The 23,875-nt window shown below is 33.3% G+C and overlaps 1 protein-coding gene across 4 annotated transcripts; it reads left to right on the top strand.

Annotated features, from left to right (window-relative positions):
* Window positions 1–882: 882 nt before the first annotated feature.
* Window positions 883–15,519, top strand: LOC126707425 (membrane-bound transcription factor site-2 protease homolog). Of its 4 annotated transcripts, XM_050407047.1 has the most exons (10): window positions 883–1,083; window positions 1,160–1,225; window positions 1,309–1,375; window positions 2,964–3,065; window positions 3,424–3,527; window positions 5,073–5,220; window positions 5,892–5,972; window positions 6,093–6,554; window positions 6,698–7,021; window positions 15,294–15,519. In XM_050407047.1, the coding sequence occupies exons 1-10, from the start codon at window positions 959–961 to the stop codon at window positions 15,450–15,452; spliced, it is 1,638 nt and encodes a 545-aa protein (XP_050263004.1). In that variant the 5' UTR covers window positions 883–958; the 3' UTR covers window positions 15,453–15,519. The 4 variants fall into 4 exon arrangements, with proteins under 4 accessions (XP_050263004.1, XP_050263005.1, XP_050263006.1 ...); XM_050407048.1 differs by lacking the exons at window positions 883–1,083; window positions 1,309–1,375; XM_050407049.1 differs by lacking the exons at window positions 883–1,083; window positions 1,309–1,375 and having other exon boundaries at window positions 5,051–5,220.
* The last annotated feature ends 8,356 nt before the right edge of the window (window positions 15,520–23,875 follow it).

The raw sequence follows: 23,875 nt of genomic DNA, 5'->3' as shown, positions 1-23,875 counted from the left end.
ATACGCTTCTACTTTTAGCTCTGTGAAAATCGAGTTTTAGAGACTCGAGTTTCATGTGGATAATTTTATCCACCTCAGCTTGGAACTCGAGTGTTTAAGGCTTGATTTTTTACAATTGAACTCAAGTTTTTCAATTTCAAGATGTTAGTTTCCTAAGTAGTTTCAGAAACCTGCTAACTAACAAACACTTTGAAAATCCCATCATAAACCAATATCTCTAAATTTAGAGCAGACCATTCAGAGTGTCCCAAACAGGCAGACTGTTATCTGTATATCTGTATATATTAAGAGGATTCAGAAAGTTAGTTATTGCTTTTTTTCCTGTCAAAAATACCCCTAAATTAATTAACCAACAACTTAAAAATGGGGTTAAAATAGTAAATCTGTATATATTAAAAGAATTCAGAAAGTTTGTTATTGTTTTTTTCCCTGTCAAAAATGCCCCTAAATTAATTAACTAACAACTTAAAAATGGGGTTAAAATAGTAAATTGACAAAAGAAAGTTAGTTATTGCTTTTTTTACTATAAAAAAATACCCCTACCTAAAACTTAAAAATGAGGTTAAAATAGTAAATTGTCAAAAATAATAAATTCTTTCTTCTATGTTGAAATGTCTTCCTACTTTTATGTTAATTTAAATTCCTACAAAATAGGATCATTCTTTTGTTAGTTTTAAAACTTCTCTAATCTACAAAACTCACCCTATGTATTTATTTTTTTATTTATTTTTTTATTGGAAAAAAAAAGTAGAAATCCCCAATTATAATAAATACAAATTATAAAAAAAAAAAAAAAAGCAGCAAACCAATGATTTGATATAATAATAATTCATAATTTTTGTTGTTGTCAAGATTAAATTGAATTTTAGCATTTAATTCCATACACACTTTAATTCGACATTTAAACCGAAAGAATCTGAGAGTGAGTCAGGAAGAGAAGAAGAGACAGTGGTGAGTGATGGAAGGAAGGCGAATGAGAAGGTTTGGAAGGGGTGTACACAGTAACACTCGATCTCACTCTCCCTCTCTTCTTCCCCTACACACCACACCCAACCACAACATCTCCAACTCCATTTCTTGTTGGTCAGTCTCTCTCTCTCTCTCTCTCTCTCTCTCTCTATATTTTGCTTCAAATTTATTAACATCAAAATCTTAACAGGTATTGTGACTATAAAATCACTGCTCTCAATCAACCCCTTTTCCGTTTTGGTCGAAGATACGCCAGGTTTTCCATCTCTCGTCTCAAATATGTTTTTGTTTTTAATAAGAAGAAAGATAAACTGGGTGACAATTATTTATCAAATACAGGGCTTTGAGAGTGTGGTTTTCCATTGGGGTTGGTTTTAGCCTAACTGCACTGTTTGGTGTTACTATGGTATGCTCTCTCTTACACAAGTTGGTGTGGAATGTTATGTAATGGGTATATGCAACATCATTTTCATGTGGGTGTGAGTTTAATTTATGAGTTTCACATTCATGTGATAGAGGAGTGTTGCACACAACAATGTTCTAAGATACCCTTTGCTCAAATTAAAGTTTTTTTACACAAACAAGCAAGGTTGTCAAAATTGGGATCTTAGTAGGATCGTGAGAGGTAGGTGAGATCGTGGATTGTAAAATCCTATATATTTTCATATTTAAAACAAAAAACACATTGATAATGATTTTGTATGTTGAATAATCACGTAAATCGTGAATTTATCCATAAAAAAACAAAGATTTGCATTATATGATGTAATTTGCATATCATACATCACTATGTCTATAACAACGAAACAAATATATTTAAGTTTTGACCTAATGTATCTAAGAAGTTCAATAAATGTTTAATTAGCAACCAAATACCAAAATATTTATGAACACATATGGAAATATATTCTATCAAAAAAGAAAAAAAAATTATGAACACATATGGAAATATATTCTATCAAAAAAAAAAAAAAACATATGGAAATATATTCCAAGTTCCAAGTTTAAATTCCAAAATAAATTATCAAATGGAAACTTGCTAACTAAAATATGAAATCCAAAAGCAAGATTAATATTAAGGTGAAGTGAATATTTAATTATTCTCATTTTAGGATTCTTATGACTATCTTCCTAATCATCATCATCCATTTCTTTATCTATGTAGACATTGTATATTTGTATACTAGAGTTGCAAAAGAGATCAAAATACAACTTCACATTCAACTATTCAAGTTATGCCACTTAGCAACAATTACAGAGCATGCTATAAAAAAACCAATCAATCAATATACAAATACAAGCATACTAATAAAATTATATATAAGAAAAACATTTTAGGAATATTATAATACAAATTAGTATATTGTTTAAACAAATTTAACAACATTATAGCTTAAAATGTAGTAAAGCCAATATAAATTTTTCATTTAGAAATGATGAAGCATTCCTTCATTTTAATTACAAGTGAACTAAAAACTACAAAACATTTGCTTAGGTTAACATAATTTTATAAATAAAAAATAAAAAGGCATACCATCACAATATAGAAAAATAAAAACCCTTAAAGCTTCATCAAAACCAAAAATTTATCCCTAAAAAAAAAAAAAAAAAAAAACCAAAAACCAAAAACTGATATTTTGGTAGGATTGGTAGAATCGGTAGGATCCCATACGATCCTACACGATCTTACATACGATCCTACCATTTTTACGATCTTAGTGCAATTCTAAACGTTTTGGTAAGGTGGAAACGTAAAATCATGCGATCTTACGATCCAGATCATGATTTTGACAACCATGCAAACAAGAGTGTCTAGAGCTCTTCAAGTACCTGACTATTCTCCCCGGTATGTGTAGCTCCTTGAGAGTGGCCCCGCGATATTGGCTAGAGTTTTCGAACCTGGGACTTCATGAGACCTTAGGAATCACCAGGCCAATCTCTTAGGATTTTAAATTAATGTTTTTCTGATGATAAGTTTTGTTGCCATTCACCAGATTCTCCTATGGGAATTAGGCAAAGCCCTGCATCTTATCCACCAAGACACAAAGCTTGGCAATCTTTCTACTGCCTTACTGTTTGGTTTTTCCCCCACTGCGGTTAGTTCATTTCATTCCTTTATTATGATGATGATGTTTATTGTTATTACCATTAGGAAAAAATTTTCCTCCAAGCGGTTTTTTGCATATATTTTTTGGCCATTATCATCGTTATCAACAACTGCTTTAGTCACATGACCCTTTTAAGTTATTTAAACAAGTCAAAATGACTATCAAATAGGATGTGTGACTGAAAACATACATGGATAATCATTTGATTTTCCACGTACTGGGCTGGAGGGCTTGGAGGAAAATTCTGTCATTATTATTATTATTATGGTATTCTTACTTATCAAAAAAATTATAATTTTATGCTTATTTATCAAAATGACTCTTAACTATCTACTGTCATTTGTAGGTCTCTGGTTTTAGCATGTCACTTGCTGATGCTGGATATATCTTTATTTCTACTGTGATTTCTGTATCCGTGCATGAATTTGGGCATGCCCTTGCTGCTGCATGGTCAGCTTCTTTCTGTTCTATTTTTTTTTTTTTGTTTGTTTTGAATTTTTATTAACGATTTTTTATATGTTTTTTTTTATTTAGTTGTTTATTATGGTATTATTCAAATATGCTGTTGTAATAATTGTAAAGAGTTAAAATAGAAGATTGATACTCTATAAAAAGAATATTAGTTAGCATTATTTTCTGATAATCTAATGCACAAGGGACATGTCTTAGGAATGACACAATCTCAAGATATAGATTTTTTGTGCCTCTTGTATGTTATAAATTTGTGTTGCACAAGACTTGGGGATTTGAACTCCTAAAATGTGACTGTGAGGTGATTTCCTTTAACCTCACAATTTTTTAAGTTGTAAGTTGCACATGCACTTGTTGGGTCATGAACCCATGACCACTCCCTCCATATTGCTCTTACAAGGGAGGAGGAGCCGGTTGAGCATTAGGCTAAGGTTAGTTTCACAACCCATTTTATGACTTACGTCCAAATAAATTTGTGTCATGGATGTCTTTTATTGATATTGATATATGCTAAATAACTAATGTATTTGCATCAGTTCATACATACGGTTGATTTTCAAAAAGAAAAAAAGATAAGTTCATGGATTAATTATTTTTAAAGAACATTGTTGAACCAACCTATAAAAGTGACTATATTGAATGACCAATTCCATTCATGGTCAATGAATCAAATGCTTAAGCTTATTAGGAGAATAGCCCTTTATAAGAAATAAATTTTAAATAATATAGAAGCTTGAATAAAATGTATATCCAATACTAGTAGAACCTCCTTGAGGATCCATAGCTTATATCAAGATTTTGGAATTAAGGCTTGGTTGTTGTTGTTATATTAACAATTTTCATATAATATATGATAGGTTTTTCACATTAATTTCAAGACTACAATCAATGAGTTGTCAATTTAAATTGATCAAGCAATTATTATTCTAGCAAAACCTACCCAACTCAGTGGGATTAGGAGAATGGAGGATGGTAGGGTGGGATTCAGGGGTTTATAATTCCAATTACACGATGCAGTGCTAAGTTATGTGAATGTTATCATGTTTTGATCTGCAAAACTGCTTGATTTGTTTATGTTTTCACTTCCAAGAACAAGAATTGGCTGGTTGCAGGGTCTATTGGGAGGTGGCAGGTGGTTGTTTGCATTGAAAATTCTAATTTGTTAATGACTGAAATTATTTACTAAAAAGAAAATTTCAATGACTGAAATTGCACTTGGGGTAATCTTAAGTTTTACAACAACAACAAAGCATTAGTCCCAAAATTTGGAATCGGCTGTAGATCCCTGACAGATTTGATTGAGTCTGCAATTCAAGTAAACTTGGGGTAATCTTAAAGTTTAATATATATATATATATATATATATATATAAATACCTGGGCATCAATTCAAGTAAATTCACATGATGCACCTGTGATGAAGTAAAATATGGCAGGTTGATTAACCACAAAACATTTTATCTTAATATGTGGAATACTAGATTCTCATTCATTGTACCGTAGGCACCTTTTCATTGGAAAGCAGTGAGAGCATACAGATGGAGTACATTGCGATTTTTATTGCAGCTTTATTTCCTGGTGCTCTGGTAGCTTTCAATTACGAGTTTCTGCAAGCATTACCGCAGCTTACTGCCCTTCGTGTATATTGTGCTGGTGTGTGGCACAATGCAGTGGTAAGATCATAATGATATTTTGTAGGCTTCTATACATTTTACCATCCTGTAATATGTGGTATGTGCCACATACATCACTACATTTCTAATCTAAGCAATCAAGTCCCTAGGTTTGCTTGAATTCTAAAAATCTAGTCCAATCAAAGATGCATGTAATGAAATTGAAGCAATCTGATGATGTCGCTCTCGACAATGGCTTTTAATCCGTTAATAGGTGATGTGACAATGCTGTTAACACACTCTGAAGGTGAAATCAGGTAATTGACACTGGAAGTTACTGTTGCTCATAATTATGCGAAACTCACTGGTGGTTGCAGTGAAGGTTGGAATGGGACCCCTTGCACTCTCACATTTTCTATTATCAGTTACAACATGCACTTTTGAGTGAAACACCATCCAGTTTTGCCAATGTCATTAGTCTTTGATTGGATTTGATTGCCACTATTAGAAAAATTCTCGATTCTTTTAGTTAAGCCAAATTTATCTCTCCTAATTTGCTGAAAGCATTCCGAAATCTTATGCATGAAAAAAAAAAAAAGGTTAGGCTTATGAATTTAACTGGTATCTGAAATACTAACTTCTTTTCTTGACTCTTTGATTTTTCATCTTTATGTAGCTTATATGCTGCCAAATCTAATGTTTATTGTGTTTATTTATTTATTCTCCTCTAGTGTTGTGTAGCTTGTGGATTGGTGCTATTCCTCTTGCCCATGATCTTGTTTCCCTTCTACATATATGGTGAAAGCCCCATGGTACTACATCACAAGCATTTAGTTGAAACATATTTTATATACACACGCATATAGCATATGTGTATATTTGGATTTGACACATTTTTCCAATTGCTTTTCGGAAATGGTTTCCTGGAATAGGTTTTGGATGTATCTTCTACATCACCTTTGTCTAGGTATTTGTCTCCTGGGGATCTTATTATGTCACTAGATGGTGTTCGCATCCATAATTCACAAGAGTGGATGGAGATGACTTCTTTGATAGATAAAATGGCACTTCAAAGTACAAACCATTCCAAATATGATGAAGGCTTTGGGAGAGTCAATGGCATAAAAGGATATTGTGTCCCCAATATTATGATAGAAGATAACCAGAAGATTCAATCAGTAGGCAACTATTCTGCTTGTGCTGAGGATCTTACTGCCTTTGAAACCATTCCCTGTCATGATATGAGAATGTCAAATATTGGTGGTGGTGAAGATGGTCATCCAAAGAGAAGAGAGAATACTTACTGCTTGGATGCTAAGGACATTGTCAAGCTTAATAAATGTGGTGATGGATGGGAAATAATAACTAATGGAAGCAGCTGCATATGTTCACTGGTAATAGATGTTTGAATGTTTGTAGGCATTTTAGTATTTTTAGCAAATTCTCCTGCTTTTAAGTCTTTTGTGTATCAAGCAAAATCGAAAGTGGTTCATACGCTACTCACTGCAGCTGAATACATTTTTTTTGGTGTTGATAGGATGAGTCTTGCTTGAGTCCACTTCAGATGCCGGGTTTGAGCTGGGTTGAGATCACATTCTCAAGATCCCTTTCTGCAGAGTGCTTGCAACTTGGAAGAAATTCATTTTCAGATTCCAAGACTTCTGATCTTATAGAATCCAATTGTCGTGGGAGTTTTGTTTTTGTTGGTGATGTAATATCCATGGCTCGTTCAGTTCGTTTAACCGCTTATCAACCTCGTTGGGCATTTCATATTGGTAGAGATCTTCCAGATGTGCTGGAAAGGGTTCTGATGTGCACATTCCATGTCTCTGTAACACTAGCTCTTCTCAATAGCTTGCCAGTAAGTTCTTATAACTATCTCATCTTGTATTAAATTTTACTTACTAACCAAAAGAGAGAGAGAGAGAGGGACAGAGAGAGAGAGTGATTTAATGTCCATAAGTTTGCATGTTTTTGAACAGATGTAAATTTTTTCCTTAGAAAATTTGTATAGTCAGGTCTGGGAGCTAAATATTAAATACATTAGGCTGTAAGACCTCATAACTAATTAGTTGTTAAATTAATAAATTGTGGCCTGAAACGTCTGTATTTCCCGTTTGAATTTACCCCACGCATCAACTACAAGGCTTATTATTCTGCTGATTTTGAACTTTTATTACATAAGCCACTTTGACAAAAATGTGACTAAATTTTGGAATGGACCATCAAAATGTTACATGATTGTTATATGGTCTGAAGCAGCTAAAGCAATAAGGATGGAGGTTTGTTTGTCATGAGTTTACCTTTTGAATGAACATGATAGGATATTATTACATATGTTGGTGAGCTTGTTGATGTAACTCCTTTCAATATATAAAATTGAAGTGATGAAGTCAAAGATGGGATAATATATTTTTATGAGGGTTTGTACAAAGAACTCTTTGTCTGGCACCAGAAGTTGGATGGTCCTGACCTTGCTACTCCTTGGGAGGAAAAGAGAAAAAGGCTTGAAAGGGAATTTGGTGAGGAGGAAGTGCTCTCGGCTATTTCAATGAGTGGTGATAAGGCTCTGGGGCCTAGTGGATTCCCAATAGCTTTCTTTTAATGTTGTTGGAGTGTGATAAAAGATGTTGTGGTTCTTCAATCTTCAGTGAGTTTCATATAGATGGCTCTTTTGGGAAATGCTTGGATGCTTCTTTTATAGCCCTTGTCCCAATGAAGCCGGGTGCCTCATTAGAGACTTCTACCCTGTTAGTTTAGCGAGAGGCCTATTTAAGATTTTAGTGAGTGTTAGTTAGTAGGCTGAGGGGTATTCTTGAAAATCTGATCTCTAACTCTTAGAATGCATTAATAAGGGGGAGACAGATCCTAAACTCTGTTTTAATAGCAAATGAATGCATGGATAGTAGATAGTAGAGTTAGAAGTAAGAAGCCAGGTTTGATATGCAAGCTTGACATCAACAAAGTATAAGACCCACCTGAATTGGGAGTATTTTGTTTATATGTTGGAGAGATATGAATTTGGGAAGAGATGAAGAAGATGGATTAGAATGTGTATAACCTTGGTTAGATTCTCCATATTAGTTAGTGGGAGTCTATTGGTTTCTTTCCAAGTTTAAGGGGAATGAGGTAACGAGACCCTTTGTGATGGAGGAAATTAGTGAAAAGGAGGGCTGTTTTAGAAAGCTAAGTTGTTTAGAGAAAAGAAAGAATGACCTATCTCTTCAAGAGGCACACAAACAGTGACCCCTTGTTATGCTCCTCATTTGCATCTAAAAACAGCCATGATCAATAAATTTTTTTTTTTTGATAAGTAATAAGAATTTATTGATAATAAAAATAGAGACACCCAAGCACACAGGGAGTATACAGGGGTGAACAAGTCAAGAACGAAAATTACAAAAGTCAAGTAAATCCAAAATAGAAAAAGGATGGTTTTTCCACACAGAGAACCATTCAAGTAAGGTTCGGATGAAAAGAAGCTTGAGGTCAGGCATAGCACGCTCAATGTCTTCAAAGCATCTACTATTCCTCTCCTTCCAAATACACCACATCAAACAAAGAGGAACGACCTTCCAAATAACTCCATTGCGGTGGCGACCAAAGCGACCTTGCCAGCAAGCAAAGAGCCCAACAACAGACAAAGGCATGACCCAACACACTCCAAATAAACCAAAAACCATATCCCATAACTCCGAAGCAACTGGGCAATGAAGGAGTATCGAGCTTAAGGGTTAACCTTAGAAAAAGTACGTTGGGGTTAGTCATTATTCGTGCTAGAAGTTGAAGCTTTTGTTGCAGGGTTGTAAGGTGAACTTACTCTACTTATTTAGCTTTATCATTGGGTTGATCTTTTAAGGCTTGAAATATTTGGAATGATATTTTGAGAGAACGAAGAAGAGATTGCAGGTTGGAGGGAAATTTATCTACTTAAAGGGGGTAGATTACTCTCATAATGAGTACTATGTTGAATCTACCTATTTACTTTATGTGTCTATTTGGAAACAACTTTTCTTTTTTGATAGGTAATATGAGAACTATTATTAATGAAATAAGAAAGAAACATAAAGGGTGTTCATGATGATGAACACAGAAAAGCATACACAGTAAACAAAAGAGAAGAAATCAAGAGCCTAGTCTAATAGAATAAAAAAACTGTAGAAGAGGAGCAATTTGTAAAACCCCAGCAGTGCGACCAATCAAAAAGTCTACACTGGCACAAGTCTTTTAACTCAACCAACGTCTTCTCAGAATCTTCAAAGAAACGACGATTACGTTCCAACCAAATAGTCCACATCAACTTATCTAGCTTTTTGGGAACAATTTATCTAGCTTTTTGCTGAAAATGTGTTAAAGTATACTTGTACTTCGACAAAACGAGAAAAAAGTGAGGTTTTAAAAACCTGTATATAAAAGCTAAAAGCTAAAAACTGAGCAAATAAGTTCAAGCCAAATGGACACTATGTCACTCTTCATAATGTCAGTTAGGGATGGAAAAAATTTCCTATGTTTCCCAACTCACCCTACCTTTTGTGGAATTTCTCGCTCCAAAGAGGCCATGGGACTAGGATAGGTTTTGCTTGCCCCACCCCATCTCACCTTGCTCCACCCTGAATTTGTTTGTATATTTAAATTTTATATATATAAAGACACACACACCATCCCCAAAACACTTATATTCTCTTTCTTTTAGCACTCTCTTGACTATTCCTTCCTGATCTCCGTCATTTCCATCTTACTAATGTCGAAGCCAACTAATTAAGGACAGCAAAATAACTCCAAACCACTTTGCCCCAGACCTTTCCTATTCCCACCCCGCTTGGGTTTTCCCTGCCTCAAATGAAGGACAGGGCATCCACAATCTGATCCAGCCGGCCTGTTGCCATCCCTATTGTTAGTGAATGTGACTTACATTTGGAAAAATTACATCAAGATTTTTATGGGCTAGAGTTGGGGAGGAGAAAAATTCATTTGGCAGATAGAAAATTTCTTTTACATTACTTTGAGTTCAAATTGGAGATTTTGGATATATTAAATTTAAGTACATTTAGTGAGGCGTTGTTTGGGAATTGGTTATGGAAATTCACACATCATTTATAGGGATGTTTGGTGGTATCTAAGGGGCAGATAGTAGAAGATTAGACCTTAAACCTAGTTAGTTCAACCCATGGAGTAGGTGTTTTGAAGGCCATTTAAGTGAGTTTAGACTCCATTTGTAGATTTATAAGTTTTAGAGTTGGAGATGGCAAGAGTATCAGAGTATGTTTGGTTGGTGCTTTTAAATGTGTTTCAAGCACTTAAAAGCAAATTTATGTTTTAGGGAAAACCTTTTTGGTGTTTTCAGTATCAAATTTATGTTTTCTAAATGAGTCGGGGGCAAACTTATCATATAAACCCAAAAATAAAAACGCATTGTCAACAAGTTTTGAGGGGGAAAAGCGCTATAAAACAATTTTGAGAATAAGTTCATAAAAAACAGTTTCCAGTGTTTTTAAGAATATTTTAAAAAATTGCTACTAAACAACACCTCGGATTCTAGAATGATAACTGGCAGTGCCTTGAACTAATATGACATCCCTCTTCTTGGATTGATAACAAGTTTCTATAAATAAAAATGCTATGATGCTTGAGTGTATGGAGTGGTCAAATGGCGAAGTGCATTGCATTCCTACTTTTTTTAGGGCTGCTTAGGACTAGGAGGAGTCTTTTACTAATTTCTTCAAGGTGTATATATGAGTCAAGTTCAAGGCGAAGCCATGAATTCCTTTTTTTTTTTTTTGATAAGTAGTAAGTTTATTGATATTAAAAAGGGAACACCCTAGTACACAGGGAGTGTACAAGGCGAAGCCATGAATTCTTGTTTGGGGCACCAAATTGTAGCATCAATACACTAGTCAAGACAAGCTCAAAGTTTATGCTAAGAACACTAAACATTTATACACTAAGAGAGTGTATATATTGTGAAATGTTTATTTTGATGACATAATTATTACTAGTGATCAATAAATTTGATTTGAGTCACTTAAGGGGGAGTTTGGGGGCCCACATATGAGGGTAAGTCTTAGAATAATCAATAATGGTTAAATGATTTAATTTAGGCTTTCCTAATAAGTTAAGCTTTTGGGACAAGCATTATCAATAAGGAAAAAAGGGTAGACTCAAGAAAGTTAACATCAACAGTGTTAAAATGATGAAGAAGCGTACTGCATACACAAGAGACTGTAGTGTTAGTATTAACTCATTACATAAGAGACTCTTGTACTATTAGTATTAAGCTAAAAACTTAATAAACGAATACTTCTTTGGATAGTAAACCGTCTCTTTTATTAATCAACTCAATAAAAGAGATGGTTTACTAGTAACTAACAATCTTAATATTACAAGGTGCAAAGAAAATTTTATTACAGATAGTAACTACGTTCCATCCTTAATAGAAATTTTCTTTTCATCTTTCTTGGTGATGTTTTAGAGGCCCGGCTACCTCAAATTAGTCACAAATACTGTCTGCGTCTACTTCTTTGGATTAGTATGGGTGGATCCCGCAGTTTTTTTATATTGAATCTAAGCTGTTTCAGTTGGTGGTTGAGGAAGGGGGGAATTTTTTCTCCCTTAAGATTTTTGAATGGGGAAAATATTTTATGCAATCAGTTTTTATGGGTAAGAGCACAGCAATTTGGCATTTGGAACACATTGTGATTGGGGTCAACCCCAAGCAATTTTTCACGCATAGGGAATGAGATACTGCTTACAAGGTGCAACGGGGCTCCAACTTGTTTGGTCAGTATTTATCAGTGTCAGAGCTCGAAGTAGGCGGGAGGAGGAGATCTATCATTATCCCTGCAGGTAAGGTACAACAAAGGTGGAGGGCTTTTGGGATTGAATTAAGAAGAATGTTGGATCCTTCCCAATATGTGTTGGGTGGCCCGAAATTTGTTCTGTACAAGTCTAAGCAGCCTTCCGAGATTTATTCTTCCTGGTCCTTTGTAGTAACAGTGAAAGCCCCTGTGCAGGCAAGTTTGAAGCACTCACAGCAGCCCTTCATCAGAGAGAAGGGGAAGAATAGAATAGTGAAAAAAACAAAAGTGGAGTCTCCGAGAGACAAACCTTGCACACAGGTGGTGGTTTTTGAAGCTCAGGCCGGCAAATCTTCCTTGACTGCTGTGGGTGGGGTGGAGGGGAGGGGAGAGTCTGTGATATTAATGGGGATAATAAATTTGAGGTGAAAATCCAGGAAGGAAATAAACACAGATTCCCTTTGAGGTTTAATTTGAATTCAAAAAATGAAGCTGTTGGGAAGGAGCGAGATATTAGGAGATCACGTTGCTTAGGGAAAGGTCTGATTGTGGAAGTGAATGAGAATGGAAAGAGGTGGGTACCTTGGGATCATTATAAGAGTCTCTTATGTATAAAATTTTCTTAAGACTAATCACACGTCTCTCTTTTATTAAAATTTTCTTTGCACCTTGTACTATTAAGATTGTTAGTCACTAGTAAACCGTCTCTCTTTTATTAATCAACTCAATACATAAGAGACTCTTTTACAATTAGTATTAAGCTAAAAATTTAATAAATGACTAACTTGAACTTAAAGAAAATAGAACCTATATACTTAGGATTTCCTAGAAAATTCTAAGACTCGACTCAACCACCAAAATATGCTTAATTTGCAGAAATTGAAAAAAATTATTGATTTGCCTTTGAATATGAAATTGACCATAACTTATTAATTAAAAACCCAAACAAAAAATTGTTTTACTTCAATTGGACTTCCACCAAATCTTGAATAGACAAATTTACGAATCAAACTTCATATTGTTGTATAACATCGGATTTAATCCAAATGGTGGATAAAAGCATAGTTGTCATGGTCATTCTTGTAATGCTGGTGTAGATGTGCCTGTTGGGGACATCAAAAAAGTTGTACCCAGTGTACAAAACTCCCATTTTTACAAGGTTTGGGAGAGATCATGGTAGGCAACCTTACCCTATTTTTTTTTATAAATATTTTACGGAGAGGTTGATTCCCAAAATTAAACCTGCAACTAGTCACTTTTGGTTGAAGGTGCTTCACGCACTCAAACTCGACCTCTAACACCTTCTAACAGACCTCAGGTCAGGTTGCTGTCATTGTTTAACCGAAGTCAATGACTATACAATATCACCAAAAAAGGAGGGGATATGACAGGACAAATTGGAGATTTTATCTGTGTGCTCTCGGTATGTTTAGGTTTAGGAGGATTTATGAATTTAGGGTTTAGAACTTATAGAAGAAAGAGGTAGTGTTCAAAATTGACTAGAGAAGACTGGTAGTGGGATTTTCATATGCACTCTGCATGCATAAAGTATCTCCTTCCTTTCACTAAAATGGTTATTACTTATATTAAACAAAAAAATTGATAACATGTTGAATAAGGACAAGAAGACTATTTCTCGAAGCAAAGAGGTTGCTAGAAAATTATGGACAGCGATTTTTGCTTAGGAATAAAAGAGTGGTTTGATGAATTATTTGATGGCTATTTGGGAGAGAGGGCATGTAAGGTTTTATGGTTTTGATGGGTAAGAGAAAGGGCTTGATTAAGGGCTATAAGGAAGAAGGAAAAGAGAGATATCAATGGTTTTCATGTGTTGCATGAACATTATTGGTGAACGGTACCACAAAAAAGAAAAGATAGAAGAGAGGGAGGAAATTGGGAGCTGAGGAAACACTGTTCTGTCTATATGGAGTCGCTTGGGTGATGCCCAATATAGTACTTGCCAAGTTGGCATACCTTGGAAAGGTAATCGGGTAATCTTAGGATTGAGAATGTTTGGGTAACAACTCCTTGCCTCATGCGGTGTATATGGAAAGAGTGAAACCTCTGTACTTTCAATGGAAGAGAGTTACTTTTGCCACACCTCAAATTTCTCTTTTTGAAGACATTATACGAGTGGACTACCAATTCCTACGCACTTTCCAATACTACTTTCACGAACTTCTTAGAGGATTTACACTTCAGTTGTTAAGTTTGTATTGCTCCTTTTGTTCTCCCGTTGCTATATCTTATTTTACTTCCCATGTACCAAGATAACGCTTTATTTTGTGCCTCTTTAATGAAATTCTATTGCTTATCCAAAAAATGGCTACTAGTTTGACTGGTAAGCTAAAAACCTCATAAGGTAATTGCTAATAAAAGACTAACTTGGACTTGAAGAAAATAAATCTTAAGGTATTTGGGATATTCTAGAAAGTTTTAGACTCAACTCAACTACCAAAATATCCTTGATATGCAGGGGTTGAGGAAATTACTTTTTTGCTGCTAAATAAAAAATTAACCATAACCTGTAAATAAAAATTGCTTTAACCCTAGAACACTTATAACTATATATTTTAGACCACACAAAGTGTTTTTTAGGAGTAGGTGAAAGAGTATTTTTTAGGCTTCTTGTGATGTTTTGGTTTCAAAGAACTAGTTGTCCTTTTCTGCTCGTCCTGAATAAGGTGGCCTTTTTCCTTTGGGTGGCTGCTTTGGGGAATATCCTCACTATAGAAAATGGAAAAAATCTGTGGAAGCATAACATTACTTCGGTGAGCAGGTGTCATATGTGTAAGAGGGATGAAGAGACTGTAGACCATTTGTTGTTACATTGCCCTGTGGCTATTGAATTATGAGGTTTGGTTTTTGCTCTTTTTGGGGTGAAATGGGTGATGACTAGAAAGGTTGTTGATCTTCTATAGCTTGTTGGCAAGGTAGTTTTGGGTGTCATCAAAGTTGTGATATATGGAGATTCATTCCTCACTGCTTGATGGGGTGCATTTGGTGGAAAAGAAATGCGAGGAGCTTTGAAGGATGTGGGTGGACTTCTTTAGAGTTAAAAGAAATTTTTTTGAAGACCTTGTTGATTATTTTTGAATAAATATTATTACTTTTTAAAAAGAAAAAAAGAACTAGTTGTCCTTTCAGTTTTAGGACTTTTGTCTTTTTAAATGGTTCCTGGAGTTTCAAAAACAATCTGAACATGTGCAGGGACACGCTTTTGAAAAGTGGTTCCTTGAAATATCCCTTAAAAAATCTTATCGAATTCCAAAGTGATGTTCTCAACTTTGAAATTATACAATCATAAAGTATGTTCTCTTATCTTAGTAATTTTATCAGGTCTACTTTCTGGATGGAGAATCTCTTCTTGAGGTGGCCCTGTGCCATTTCACTTCACTCAGCTCAAGGAAGAGAGAAAAGGTTCTTAAAGTATGTCTTTTGGGAGGGACTCTGATTTCTATCCTTGTCTTTGTGAGAATCTTCTTCAGTTTTATGTAAGCCAAAGGTAAAATGTATGTTTTGCTTTTTTCTCAAAATTAAATGTCACCTCATTAGCTTTACTGTTGACTTTGCTTTGGCATTTGTCTATTTAGAAGAATGCCAGAATATGGTTTAAGTGCTTACACGATGAAAGCTATACTAAATGCCAGAATATGGTAGTGCTTACATGATGAAAGTTATACTAAAATTTGTTAACCAATTTACGGAAGAAATTGTGCTCTTTCCTAAGGATTCTTAAAAGTTTTGAATGACGCAGAGCATCAATCAGGGACTTTAATAATGGATAATGACAAGGGTTTAGAATAATGATTTTTTCGTTGTCATCATTCATCCTTGTCAATGCACAATCTCTACAAGATCTTTTGATGTCTAGAAAATGCCACACAATGAGAGGAAGGAGCACTCCTTAACACCTCAACTTTGTGATGAAATTTATCACATCCTTTTGGACTTTCTGGTGATGTGAACAGTTAGGCTACTAGCTTTAGAGGCCAGATTTGGTGCAATGGTAAGTGCCTTCTGTCCAAGCGATGTGTTATGGGTTCAAGCCAGGAATCAACCCATCCAAACTTAGGGTAATGCTGCCTACCAATTATTTCTATCAGACCACAAAAAATCCACGACCATTTTTGGTACAACTTGAAATTGTATTAATCTACTAACAACTAAAAATAATTTAATCAACAATTAACCATTAATCAGTTTCCTTAAAAGATTAAGAGTTCAATTTGGTAATGCCAATTAGGAGGACTTTCTACACAGAAAAAGGGCCAAGGATAAGAAAGGGAAAAACATCAATCCAGACTTGCATTAAGATAACTGAATTGATCAAATCTCCCTCAAATTTAAGTACAATCAAATATCTTCAAAAATTACAATTTATTATTATTTCACAAGTACAGTCCATGTCTAATGAAGAGGTTGTTTTTTTTGTTTTGTTGTAAAGCTTTTGATCTCGAATGTTACAATCGGTTTTCCTCTCTTCTGGCAGTTCTGTTTGATTTCTTGTACATGTCACCTTGAGGTTGCTTTAGTTTTCTGTTTTGGTTAACCATGTGGTAACTCCTGACTGGCTAATATATTCATCATGACTGTTGATTTACACTCCCCCCTTCTCCCCCACCAACCAAAAAAAAACTTTGCAACTGTAACTCTGTAATTATTACATATGTTATGAAGGAAACAAGCACGAAACAATACACTTTGTTTATCCATCTTACGTGCACTTGAGTCTTTACCTCCTAGGTAATATGAAATAGTAGTAAGGAAAAAGGCAAAGTAACATAATAAGCTTTTAAATGCTTCGCTCGCTAAACATTTTTGAGCATTTGCTTTGACTATATCCGTTCAAGATCCCAACAGAGATATACAACTGTACGATGTATTGCAATCCATTTATTATTCGACTGGTATATAATGAGTTGTATGTTTATGTGGCTTTGTTAATTATAATATGGACTTGAGAAAAAAAAAATCTCATTGGACATGGAAAAGTCCTTTGCAACTTGAAATGGAATGGCTCATTATACATGCTTGTACCTTCACATTACTTAGCAATAATTCTTGCAATGTAACAGAAAGAAAATTCTCTCACGGGTATGCTTTTCCTTTATTGAACAATGAATTATATAATGGTTACAGGTTTGCTCATTGCCTATGGACTTTATTGTTTAGCTTGACTCCATCTTTCTCAAAACTAATGACACTGGGTAGGCTCTTTTCCTTGTAGTCGGTGTCTATCATGTTCTGTTGTAGCCATTTGGTGTTTGAATGGTCTATGAGGTGATTGCACAGTGTTTAGCTAGGTCCCCATCATTTTTATCACTAACCCAGTAATGATGACATGCATTCCTTGTAGTCTATAAGTCTAGCATGGTTTGTTGTTTCTATCTGGTATTACCTTATCTTTTTGTTGAAGTGTAAAAAGTTTAAAGGCAATAATAGCTTGAATAAGCAAACTTTAGAACAAGGTGGAACCCTAAAAGGTGTCAACTGCCTAGTCAAAGGAGAGACGTGAAGGCATACTGGCAAGTGATACCTAGCAAGGCCGCTGATGAAAAGGTAGCATTGCAGAAAACACCTAATTGTGTCATGCGTGGGCGAACGTCACAGGACATACCCAAACAGCAGAGATTTGACAAAGGATTAATACCTCAACTACACAACAAATCTATGCATTGAGACACTATGCCAGGCCTCATTTAAGCAATGTGCCTGTTTTATGGGTTGGAAGTAGGAACCTACCCATCATGTCATAGATGCTGTGTATGAATTATTCACTTCTATTTTTATTGATAAATCAGTAGGTGGAGTGCTAGATAAATTGTGTTGAAGGGGTTTTGTTCATTATCTGCAGAACCCACGTATATTGTTTTGTCTTAATTCTTATGGCTGTACTGTTGTCAGTGGGTTCATTAAGCAGGCAGCATTTCCATGTGTTACTTATGGTGGCACTGTTATCACTGTCATGTAAACAGACTGGCTATGAGAAATAATATATTAGCATAGGGCAGAAGCAACTCTCATTGACTATAATTTTGAACCTTACCTCTACCCGAGATGAAATTTTAACGTCTGTTAACCTGATGGGTACCTAACATTCATCTAATTAAGAAGGGTAAATTGTAAATTATACCGTCGGGGGTGTTTGAATTTTACATCCTGAAGTTTCAAAATTTGGATTTTACCTCCTAAAGTTTGAGGGTATTTAAATTTTATACCTTGACATTTAGAATTTGGATTTTACTTCCTAAAGTTTGGGGGTATTAGGATTTTAGGGTGTAAAATCTAAGCACCTCCAAACTTAGAGAGTAATATCCAAACACTTCTAAAATTTAGGGGGTAAAATCCAAATACAGAAATTTCATGATGTACATTCAAATATTCCCAAACTTTGGGGTGTAATTACCCAATTAAGAACCACAATAGTAAAAGCATTCCATGGATGTGGTTTTATATTAAACAAACTTTTCCTCTAATCCATTGCGGCAATTATATGATCATCTATGTGTTATTAATAACATTACTTGTTAAGTAGTTGAAAAAAGTCACATACTTGTTAAAAGGTCTATATGATTAAAAAAACAGGTAAACGATTGTTTAAATTGCCATATAATAGGTTGGAGGATTTTTTCGTATTATATTTCATTTTTTAGCAAACTATGATCTCTTCATTTTGTAATGATAATAAAGAAAAATGAGATTTCTTTATGATATTGATAAAATTATCTTTCATTATTGATATCAAATGATGGGATATACTGTAATGATTAGTTTGGTGGAAAATAATGTCCTTTCTTATTGCTCGCATGGGGCGGCTTGCAAGCTCGGAGAAAAATGAGATTCTTCGTGATATTGAAAAATTATCTCTCTCATTGAAATTGAGTGATGAGATATACCGTCATGATTAGTTTAGAGGAAAACTATGTCCTTGCATTCTTGAGGCCGCTAGTAAGGTCATATTTTTGTTACTATAATGGAGAAAAACAATGATACTGAAAAATTATCTTCCTCATTGAAACTAAATTATAGAATATACCATCATAATTAGTTTGAAGGAAAATTATGTCATTTTATATTGCATTCTTGAGGCAGTTTGTAACCTTATATTTTTGTTATTATAATGGGGGAAAACGAGACTCTTCGTGATATTGAAAAATTATCTTTCTCATCAAAATTGAATGATGAGATAGACCATCATAATTAGTTTGGAGAAAAATTATGTCCTTTTATATTGCATTCTAAAGGCTTGTAAGCTCATTTTTGCTACTATAATGGAGAAAAATGAGACTCTTTGTGATATTGAAAAATTATATTGCTCACTGAAACTGAATTATGGGATACACCCTCCTAATTAGTTAGTAGGAAAATTATGTCAATTCATGTTACATTCTTGAAGCAACCCGTGAGCTCTACTTTTTGTAAGCATAATGGAGAAAAATGACTTCAATATATTGAAAAATTATCTTCTTGAATTTATATTGAATGATGGGTTACATATTTCTTAGTGATTCTAGAGTCGTCTTTTCAATGTTAAAAGTATTTGTGAGCTCCGCATTTTGTTAAGTTAATGGTCAAAAATGAGGCTCTTCAAGACATTGAAAAACTATCTTCCTGAATTTATATTGAATGATGGGAGACAAATTCCTTAATGATTTCATATTCATCTTTACAATGTTAAAAGTAACTAGTCAAATTGTTGGACTTACTCAGCTACTCACTTTGCCTTTTTTTTCTCTCTCTGTTGGATATTTTAATCTAGTTTTACTAGTTCTTGAAACGTTGGTTTAGCCAATTTTGAAGTTGGACTCGTCAATGTTGTACACTCCCTCTCAAATGTTTTTCCTTCTAGTTCGTGACATCACTTTGTCTAGATTCTAAATCAATATGAATTGGAGCATATTGAGGAGGTTGTCTTTGAATGTAACTAATGAATCTCTGGAATAAAGCATTCTTTTGTGGTTAAAATATTTCATTTTCTCTTCTTTTCCTGTGCATAATGTACAAATATTCAAACCTTCTAGATTCTCACTCTAAATTTATTTGCGTGTAACATGCAAAAAGTAGCCATTTAGAGATTTTTTATTAATGAGTTTTCTATTTTTTTTTGGTCAGCATTTTAAAACATTTAACATAAAACTGTAGTCAATGCGTTTTCTCTCTTGATGTACCTTTTGGTGTAGTAAAACTTAAACTTACGAATGCTTTTTGGTTTAATTCAACTTTATATATTGGTCTAAGTCTTGGATTTGATTAGTACTAGTCTTCCACTATACCAAAAAAAAAGAGACTAATTTGAGTTTAGTATCATCTCACTAGATTAACAATTTAAATGTTTACCTCAGCACCCCAAGCAATTTTTTTAATTAAAGTTTTAATAAGTTGCTTAACAACTGTAAACCTGTTTCTAATATGGAGATTCTAATTCTACATTCTGTAAAAAAAATTTAAGCTCTTTTTGTTCATATCCCAAGTTTCCAACTTCTGCATTAATGGGTCAGTTTGATTGGGCCTCTCACAAGATAGTTCAGCCCTGTGGACTTGCTTAAATTAAGGAACCAATTAAGCAAATTTGACTGTTGCGTCCTCTATTGTCTTCAACTACAATGCAATAGGCAAGGTTTTGTCAATTGTCATAGTTTTTCCTGTTTTTTTGTGACTTATTTGGATTGGATTGGGTGGTTAGAAAATGAGTTTTTGATGGTTTTTGACAGGTAGCAAGTAGCAACCGTTGCCCGCATTGCTACAAAAAAAAAAAAAAAGGGTTGCAATCTTTTTTTATATGAAGTAATTATTTGTACGACACCAATCATGATTCACCCTCTCATTTCATGCCAAGCTTGCCAATAAATCTTTCTTTCTTGTATTTATATAATCAAAACTAGGGGGAAAAAAATAACGGAAGGTAGTTTTTCCATATAAAATATTGGTTAGTCTTTAAAACTTGCCTGACCCTGGCCTCCACTTAATTTGAAGTCATTTTCAAAGAAGAAAAGATATTATTTAGAAAAGGAAAAGGCAAAAGAACAATGGAAAATTTGAGACTACGTGCTATAGTTGTCTTATTTTAATTTATTTTACAATATAAGATGGCTTATCGAGTTTTCACCGGATCTTTCTTTCTAAAATGATTTGTTTATCCACATTTTGTTCCATTAGTAAGAGAGAAGCTGAGTTTAGGGTTGTTTCATGACCGGCCATACCCTTTACCATATATACATTTTCATGACTGGTTGTTGTTGTTTTTTATTTTAATTTTTTAAAAATTTATTAAAAGTCAAAAGGGTCACTTTCTATCAAATATATAAAGGTAACGATACGGATATGATATTTATTTCTATTGCTTGCATCCCTTGAACTCTTTACATGTACGAGGAGTTTATATATTAATTTATTTTGAGCTAAATTGGCACCTTCCCATGCACAAAGTGTTTGGGCGTATAGGAGGGAAAATGTTCGAGCTGCAAGGTTAGTAGCATGTTGTAATTATTTCTCAAAAAAAAAATATTTTGAGAAACTACGAGGGGTATATTGTATGCAAAGCATTTCTATTTTGTTATTAGGGAAACTATAATTTTTTTCATCTTTAAAATATAATTTAAGTTTTATTTTTGTCCTTAAATTTTTATGGTTTTTTACCTGTTATCTTTTTGTCCCCTTTTGTTAAACTGTATTATTTTTATCCTTAAATTATAACTTTATTAAAAAAGTTAATGAAAGTAGATGGAAAGATGAAAATATAACTTTTTCAATATACAATAAATTTTAAGGAAAAAAAGAATACTTTTGATTTAATTATTCATCTCATGTGAAGAAAACAAGAACTCCTTAAAAATAAAAAATAAAAGGCTTAATTTTTACCTATTTTATAACCCTTAGTGGCAGAGCGAAAATTTTTCCAATGGGCCGGGTTAAGAGTAAATGTTAAAATGAAAAACTTTAATATTAGTCAAAAGGCTAAGAAAAAGGTAGCTTATATTAACAATCCACTTTTGACAATTTATGAATTAGTCTTAAGAGCTTTGTAGCTCAATTGGTTAATACTTTTTGGTATTTTTAATGGAAACATCCAAGTTTCAAATCCCTCTCACTCTCAACTATCGAATTATGAAAAAAAAAAATATATATATATATATATAGTGTCAAGGAAACAAATAAAAAATTAATGTGTCGTTCCCATAAAACAAAAAGGAAATTAATGCTTGGATACTATGTTTATAAAGTAGATATTATACTCGATAGCAATTGGCTAATACTTTAAATAAAAATCTTCAAGAGCATTTTAGCTTTACTGGTTGGTCGACGGAGATATGTAGAGATCAAATTCTCCTACTTCCAACTATCAAATTATTAGAATAAATAATAAAATAAAAACATGAAAATTGAAATAATCTTGTTTGAATTTTCAAAATCGAAGTGTATAAAGACGTTTGTGAGCTATTCACATTAAGCTATGTGCTCTGAATTATAATGAAATTCGTAATGCATAATTATAGATTATTAATTATTAATTGAAGGAGAATATCACAAAAGCTATAATCAACTTAAGATATAATCTATGTATGTGTATGTGTATTAATAGGCAAAACTTAGAGAAAGTTCAATTAGAATTTAATTTTGTGCCATGTGTCAAAATTTATGTGGGAATCACTCCATAATTATCCACTTAAATTTGTGCCATGTGTCCACTTAAGTTTTCTAATATTTGTACTAAGTGATTTCATGAGTGTAAAATACTAAGAATCTAATATTAATGAATTATAAAATTAAATTAAAAAAAAAACAATCACATATACTCATTAAAAATCACCACACGTTTTATCTTATTAAAAATTAAAAAAAAATGATCATAAGTAATATTAAATTTAGGTAAGAAATTTAATATGTGACTATTTACATTTACTTTTTTTTTTATAAAATAATTTGATTAATTATTTATAATTTTATGATAAAAATTGTGTTTAATTTTAAATGTATCTATACATATGTATGTGTTACATGCTATTTTTTTTTTAATAATTTGACTAACTATTTTTTTTATAATAAAAATTGTGTTTAATTTTAATACATCCATACGTTTGCATAAATTACATGCTAGTTATTATAATATAAAAATGTTATTTCAGATTAGAACTAACTAGTACAAATAAAGGAGAGGAAAAAAATAAGAAAGGGGCTAATAATAAAGAAGACTGTAATATTTATCAATCTCAATATAATTTAAATAAGTAGGGATACATATAGCCAGGGAGCCACCATAGCATAACGCTTTTACTTTTTTTTTTTTTTTTCAAATTATTATTTTGATGTAGTCTATTCTTTTCTTTTCCCTTTCTTTGAGGGTGGATGGGGGGATAAGTTAGTCAATTCTTTTTAATGGAGTTCGGTTTTTAGAAAGAAAAAAAAATTATCGGTATGTTTAATTATTGTGAATAAAAATTGCTTTCCACTTGTCCATTGAGAATTTTTTGTAAGAACTAGATAAACTATGTGTGGAAATGAAGTAAATGAATTTGAGAGAACAAAGTACCTTTAAGGCTTTAACATTTTGTTAATGGTATACTTAAGGGTTAAGTTGGTGTTTGATTTGCCTTTCCCCTCCATCAAGATCTTGTGATCTTGTATTCTTGTCCTGCTTGACTTATCTTTTACTTCCTAATAACCTGCCTGCATAATGCCTAGCCAAGATACACTACTCTTGGATTGATAACTTTCATTAATTGCAAGTTTGACGAGTATTGTTACTTTTTTGGTTCTACGTTTTTTCTTCATATCTTTTCAAGGTCTAACAAGTTTAAACAAAGATGATAATGTAAACTACTTTGGGACTTTTTTAGATGGATTTGTTTAACCAGTCTAACTCCTCACATTATTCAAATTCACAAAAGAAAGAGAGAGAGAGAGAGAGAGAGTATGTTTTC

Source organism: Quercus robur, chromosome 11, assembly GCF_932294415.1.
Source record: "Quercus robur chromosome 11, dhQueRobu3.1, whole genome shotgun sequence".
In the NCBI taxonomy this organism is placed as follows: Eukaryota; Viridiplantae; Streptophyta; class Magnoliopsida; order Fagales; family Fagaceae; genus Quercus; species Quercus robur.
Note: the sequence above shows the minus strand (reverse complement) of the source record. Positions and strands in the feature narration are given on the sequence as shown.

Coding starts and splice junctions, on each gene's coding strand:
- LOC126707425 (XM_050407047.1), top strand. CDS start 959: ATGGAAGGAAGGCGAATGAGAAGGTTTGGAAGGGGTGTACACAGTAAC. Junction 1,084..1,159: donor TCCAACTCCATTTCTTGTTG/GTCAGTCTCTCT, acceptor AAATCTTAACAG/GTATTGTGACTATAAAATCA. Junction 3,528..5,072: donor CATGCCCTTGCTGCTGCATG/GTCAGCTTCTTT, acceptor ATTGGAAAGCAG/TGAGAGCATACAGATGGAGT.